This window comes from Coccinella septempunctata, chromosome 2 (assembly GCF_907165205.1).
Source record: "Coccinella septempunctata chromosome 2, icCocSept1.1, whole genome shotgun sequence".
Taxonomy (NCBI): domain Eukaryota; kingdom Metazoa; phylum Arthropoda; class Insecta; order Coleoptera; family Coccinellidae; genus Coccinella; species Coccinella septempunctata.
Window position 1 is genome coordinate 25699773 of NC_058190.1, and position 7344 is coordinate 25707116.

Below are 7344 nucleotides of genomic sequence, written 5' to 3' on the forward strand. Positions count from 1 at the left end.
CAATATCCTTGATGTTCGTTATGGTTTCCCTTATGATCGTATCGGATTTGTCAACAGTATCTCGTATGTCGATGATGTCGGTTTTGCTCTCCCGTATGTCCACAATCGAATCGTTGACGATAGTCTCTGAGCCGGTGATAGTCTTCAGTACAATGTCTTTTTCTACCTCTAGTATGATCTTCTCTTCGTTCTGACTTATTATGTCTGATACTCTTATGTCTACGTGCTCCACAGCATCAATAATTTTGATTGGCTCATCTGACCTAGATGGTCCATCAGGTCCAACTGTCCTTCTGTTCACAACCGAAGTTTCGTTCAATTTGTTCTCGAGTTTATGGATTTCGTTTTCGAATTGACGGATATCTCTGGTGATTTCTTGTTGAATTAAATTGTCTGTGATGCTAGTAGAAGTATCAAATTGTGAACTCATTACCACGTCTGAGATATCGTTATAGGTTTCATAATTGGTGGTTGAAGCATCGTAAGTATCTTGAGAAGAGAGTTCCCTATTTTGTGTATATCTCCCTGTTGGGCTGTGTGTTGTATGGTGGGGGCCCCTAGTTATTGTGGTACTGTCAGAAATATCAGAGACGTATTTTTTATCAACGATGAAAGTTGAATCTTCTATTACTGTGGTGGTAATGTTGCTGACGTCAGAAACATCAGAAACGTTCTTCGAAATGATGGTTTTTGAATTATCTCTTCTCCCTGAAGATGGACTCCTTTCACCCCTTGTTGTTTTTGGCCTATCTCTACTGCTAGGACTCCTACTCACACCCCTTGTTCGCGACTGAGTTGGCTTTCTGGAGGGACTGACACTCGATTCTCTCCTTTTGTACGGGCTCCTATCTTGAATTCTCGTAACAGATGTTTTTATATTCTTATCCATAGGAGACCCCGATCTTCCAGCGTGACTTGTATGTGTTTCAGTTCTATATCCATCGTCAAAAATGGTCTTAGAGTCTTGTGTTACTGTTGTTCTGTAATCTGTTGATTCGCTTTTAGTATCATAATATTCATACGTTGTGGAACCATCTTGTATTTCACCAGTTGTCAGAGTACCCACTCTGTGAGTGGGCCCACCATGTATTGTTGTCCTACTTGGGCTACTTCTGGATATATCAGATTGTCTGAAGGTTCGGTTCATCTCTGATAGTTGGTTGTTCGATTTATCGGCATCGGTGATGTGTCTATATTCTTTAGAATGAATTTTGGAATTCTGCAAATCTTCGGTACTTTCTTTTGTGTAGGTGGCATCAGAGCGCACACTCGAATCATCCCTAAAAGTTGAGGAGTTGCCATGTTTCTCTATATTGTCATAAATTTCTGTTAGTATAAATTGACTAGTGTCCGTTTTGTTGTCTCTAGAATTTTTATCTTTGACGATATAGGTCTTAGTGTATGAACCATCCCCTTGTTTCTGGTCAGTGTTATCGTTTATTTCACTTAGTATAAAGGTTTCCACCGATTGTGTCGGTTTTGTTTGGTGAATATTACCAGATGAAACATTTTTGTTTGTACCGGTTATTCTTTTTGAATCACTTGACCTATCAGAACTTTCGATTACAAACTTTCCATTCCAACCACTGGTTCCTTTGGTAGTCTTAACTGTTTTTTGATCTGTCTTTGTTTGGCTCATTCTGGATTCTTTCTGTTGTGTACTTGTTTGTTCGCTACTAGTACGATTTTCACTCATTTTTGACGACACTTGCTGTAGTGAATCATCGATTTTGGTGTAGGTAGTATCAAAAGTATTGTTCCCACTTTCATATTGTATCCCTCTCATGTTGGAATTCTCCTTTCCTGTTCGGTTCGAACCTTGAACTGTCCTAGTTATTGCTCCAGATGTGCTTGTGGAGCTTGTTGCACCCGTTCTGTCATTTGATGTTTGATGCTTGGTGAAGGTTTCATTATGGGCGTTTTGTCCATGGGCCGTACTGTCAATTGTGAATGTCTCATTCAGTACTGAGCTTTGTGAGATATTTTTCGTGTTTGAAGTACTGCTCCTCGTTGATTGCTGGGTGGAACGATTGATTGTCCCTCTAGAGGAGGCTGTGGATGTATCTGCTTCCATAATAAATTTTCCATTCCATCCAGAATCATTCACGTTATATGTTAATTTATATTCTTCCTTGGGTTCAGTCACTGTGTATGTAGATGCAGAATCAATGGATATATTTGAAGATGAATCGATTTGTTGTATGTTAGCAGTGTGTGATGATTTGTCCTGTTCGATGAAATGTCTATATTCTGTGGATGTAGCTCCTCCAGTTTCTCCATACGTGGTGATCTTTTCACCACCTCCAGCTGGAAGCACCTCTGTTACGGTGTATGTGACATTACTTGAATTAACAGGTAGGTGCGATACATCCGCTATCTGGAGACTGGAGGCTGAAGATGACTTAGAGACATTACCTTTGGAAGAATGCTGAACTTGCGAAGATACTTTGGAACTCACTGATTTCGAGGTCTGCTGAGAAGTGGAACTAGCACTCGTTGTTTTAGAAGTCGAAGATTTTTTAGTACTTTTCGTGGATTTATTCACCGTCATTTTTGTACGTTAGCGATAAGTCTCATTCAAGGATTCACTTACACTTCGCGCAATTCGTAATCGTCAACTGGCTCGTTTCGCGTAGTTGTTTCGATACTGGAGAGAGAAACCGAATGAAGGTTGGTGTAGTCGATGTGGTACCGCTCTTCTTGTCGTAGGTGAACCAGTGCTGCGTCATTCAGACTCTCCTACGTAACTCTCGATCATCTACTAATATGGATTGTCTCGCGAGGCCAGTTTCTTGGGGGATTCGCTGCTTTCTACGCCCTTTTTTTTCGGAGAAATCAAGGATCCCGAAACGGTCATGATATTTTTGAATGATTCTCGTATGAACGACATTTTTTATGAACGTTCAAACACGTCGGGCGAAAGTTTAATTCATGAAATTGTCCCTAACGAACATGTGGCGTTTACGTTCCATTATTATACCAAATTGTTAGTGTTATTGAAACGGAATTCAATGTGGTCTGCTCGAATTATACACATTCAATGTAATGAGATGCTATTCAGGATCTCTCACGATCTATTATGTTGTTAACCATTTCCTTTTGATCTGAGTGAATATCAAATTCGCAACCGATAAATGCTTCACCGCGGGCGCACCATTCAAAAATATACAATAATTTTCGCCTACCTGTTTTTTGCATCTCGACATTCAAGGGATGTTTTGAAGAAACTGAATCATCAGGATAGGATTTATGAGTTTTCTCTCGGTAAAATGAAATACATTAGATCTGAATTGTCATAACCAGCTGTTTTCATATGTGAATGATACTAATTAGCTTTGGTTTTCAATTACTTATCACATGATCCAAAATCAATAAAAAAAATTCTTTTGACACTCAAAAGTTTTATTCTTCACCTTTAATATCGATAAGTTGATTCCTTAGATATTACCTACTCTTCTTTCACTAGAAGAGTATCACACTGTGTATCTAGTGTGATACACATTATCACACTAGATAATGTGTATCAAATCACATTATCTAGGTGAACATTACTATTTCTACCAATACTTCGTACAGAGATTATGGTACGCAACAAAATGAAAATTTCACGGACAAAGTGTACTGCCAGCCAACTTAATTCTGAAAAATTTAATCCAACTCAGTCTACTAGAGTCCAGTTGAGTTTTCAGGGAACCAGATAACATTACTAGAAAAAATCAGGCTTATTATACAGGTTGATTCATCGGTAAATGCTCATACAATCCGGGTGGATAGGCACCGAGGTTCTTCAGAATGATCTATATTTTATGGTTCTACCATTTTTTGTAACCAAGATACAGGCTGATTTTCTCCATTTTTTCAATTACATAATTATAACTCATGAATCACCCCATGCATTTTTATGACATTTGATTCTTAGGTCCTTTTAAAAGAATGCAATCTATTAATATAATAAAAAAAGTCTCATTCCAGGTCCGGTTCTGAAAAATTTGATGAGTAAGTTCCTAATCGAAACAATACCCTGTATTTCATTAACAAATTTGAAAAGACCAGAATAAACTAAAGCAGTGTATACGTTATGTTAAATTCATTAAATAATACTTTTTAGGGGTTCGACTTGCATTCAATTATAAATCTAAAGTATATTATCTACTATTCTACTATTAATCAATACATACAAACTGCTCTGTTGTATTATTATTTTTACCGAGAATGCATCAGAAGAGTGAGGAAATGATTATACTTTAAAAAAAAATTTAATTTTTTTTTATTTTCTGTTCTGTTACCTCTCCAATATTGCAATGAAAATTTGTTCCAATGTTATTTTTGTATAAAATAAAGTTGAGAATTCTTCGGAATGAACATGATTCTCATTTTACATTTTTTTTCAATATTGTGCTATGGACACATGATACACATGATAATTTTCTTACGCATACGGGGTGTTTGAGATACAGTTATTGTTAATAATAATTTGCCCTCTCGTATTTCAATGAAACTGAAATCAAGTAATTAACAAACTAAGAGGAATTGATGATTTCATGGAATGAATGTGGAAAAGTAGGTACCTATGTACTATTAGGGGAAGGCAATTTATTTTTTTCTCAATTATGTGCCACTTCATTAACGAAACAAATAGATTTGACTCAAGTTGAAAATTGAAAACTTGTATGGGGAAAAACCAAATACCGATTTTACTAATTTTTCAGGTGTTGCCAAATTTATTGATAAAATTTAAAAATATTGACTCACAGGTTGTTGTTTCGACTCAATACTTTCTAATAAATTTTTCAGGACCTGAAATTTTTTTTTTATTAATCTCATCGACTCAACTGAGGACGAAAAATGTATAAGCCAAATATTTTAAAAATGTGTCGGGTGGTTCATGAGATAATTGAAAAAATGGGGAAAATCACTAAATATAGGTTATTTAGATGCATACCTACCTATTGGTCTCCTGTATCTACTGTATGCGTATTTCCCAGGCCCGGATCTACGATTTTTTCTGACCGGGGCAAAAATTCATGATGACGCCCTCCCCTCTAAGGTTCTTAGGAAACATATAATTGCATATTCGTCATCGCGATTTCAATCCGAGTTATTTTTTTCACTAATTCGAGGTCGTTGATTACGAATATGTAATTAGATTTTTCCTATAATGAGTATTTTAGGAAAAAAATCAATCATTTTTTCCCATTGTTCCATTAAAATTTATTTTTTTCCTAAAGTACTCATCTTAGGAAAAATCTAATTGCTTATTCGTAATCTTCGACCACGAATTAGTGGAAAAAATGACTCGGGTTGAAATCGTTCGAAAAATAAAAAAGTTTGTTTTCACAAGAATGTCGTTGTAACCCTCGCTCACCTATCGTTTTTACCCGCGCTTTACGAACGAAATTATTCCGACCCGGGTCATTTTACTTATTAATTCGAGGTCGTAAATCACGAATATGCAATTTGATTTTTTGTAGGATCAGTATTTTGAGAAATAAATCACTTTTAGTGCAAAATTTCGAAGAACTTTGAGGAGGTGTAGCAGTCAGAAAAAAAGCACTAGTCATATGCTGATTTCTTTGTGATAGATTGGTTCTCTGCAAATGGAAAAAAACCACACTTCATTCATCTACCGCTAACAGTTTAGATTTTATAATTTTTTCCGCGTAGGTCCAAAATTTCCGATATTCAATCGACCATAACTTAAAAACTTAATTTTAAAGAATATCCGTTTGCATATTCGTGTTCTACGCCCTCGTATTAGTGTACAGTAAGAATTTGGTTTTGATCGGAGACCAACAATATTTCGTTAAAAATCCATACAGTATGGAAAATTTGAAAAATTTTTCGATCTGTGCGATTTCCATCAATATTGGTGTATTTACTAAATCGAGGGCGTAGATTACGAATATGCGAACAGAATTTTGCTGAAAAGATTAGTTTTTAAGTTATATAAAAAATCGGAAATTTTGGCCCTTAGTTCCAGATGAAATGGGGATTAGTCGGTAATTCCCCAGGCAAAGAAATTACTGGCTCCATGCTTGCGCTTGCGACACATTGTAGACAGACATATCCTATCTTTTAACCTATTTCACCCAAGTGTGGCGATCATTCCTAGATGACTACATTTACAGTTATTTGATCCCTCATTGATTTTGAAGTTTTTTGGCATAATGATGGTTTATCATGATTCCATTCTACAGTTTCGATTTTAGCACTAGGAAATTAATTTTTTTAACCTCTGGTTGATTTTGGCGTCCCCTTAAGCTGACGCCCGGGGCAAGCGCCCCGCTTGCCCCCCCCTAGATCCGGGCCTGGTATTTCCCAATGAATCACCCTGAATATCACATGACAATCTTTCTGAGAATCATTCAGTCTTAACAGAAACTAGAGAAAAGCTGAATGAAAATAATGCTTCATATAGAGAAAATGTTTGAATTCTTTATTTCGTCATTTTACCTCACATCTCGATTCGCATTTTTCGGGCGTAGGAGGTCTCAAACACATGATGATGTAGACCTTCTACTCGAAGTCTTGGGACAACTAGCTGAAAATTTGTAACAAGTTGATTTGGACTGATTCTTTCAACCAGAGTATTTTCATCAAAAAGCTCTTTCCTATTATACCAGATAACACAGCATACTACTTTGTTTTATTTCAAGTAGCAAACCCTGTCTTTTCAGCAACATAAAAGAACCCATTCAAAAATAATTTACACAATATGCCACACTCAAGTCAACGGTTCTTGTTATTAGAAAAAAAATTCGTAGAATGAGTGGAAATTTATTTTAGCCAAATTGGTTTCTGCTCGGGTCATCTATGGGAGAAGATTTCCCTACATAAGGGTCCTGTAACGCTCCTTGAACAACTGAAAAACAGAAGAATCATCACTTGGAACAGTAGACCTGGTCGATAGACCCCCCCCGGTCAAAAGCAAGATTTGGAATATCATTTATTTCAATATTGAAGAGATTTCTCACGACGATAGTTATCCTCCTATAAAATTTACAGAAGATTTTTGACAATGAGATGATACTCGTCACAGTGCAATTGGAGAACAATTTATGTACTTATGAATTCTATGATTAATTATTTTTCTTTAGAATCTTTAGTTATCATCAAGTCTTCAAGAATCAGTTTTTCTTTCTCGTTAAAAATTTGTCATTACCGCACTACTCACGAGGCGACAGGGTTTTTTTTCTGGGGTTGTTTTCATAAGCTCTTGTGTAATACGCCGAATTGTATGGTACGTATCCCGTTACACATCAACCTCTGCTAAAACTAATACATATGCTATATTTTTTGATCCTTTGAAATCGAACTTCCGCAAAATAATCCTGATGTTCTAAA

At 36.2% G+C, this 7344-nt stretch overlaps 1 protein-coding gene across 1 annotated transcript in view; it reads right to left on the reverse strand.

The window, feature by feature from the left end:
• The window catches only part of LOC123307626 (titin), a 33713-nt gene extending 30968 nt beyond the window's left edge, over positions 1–2745 (reverse strand). Inside the window, exon 1 of the mRNA XM_044890012.1 lies at positions 2–2745. Within this exon, the coding sequence (XP_044745947.1) occupies positions 2–2551 (2550 nt within the window). The 5' untranslated portion in view covers positions 2552–2745. The remainder of the gene's footprint in view (position 1) is intronic.
• Between the last annotated feature and the right edge of the window lie 4599 nt (positions 2746–7344).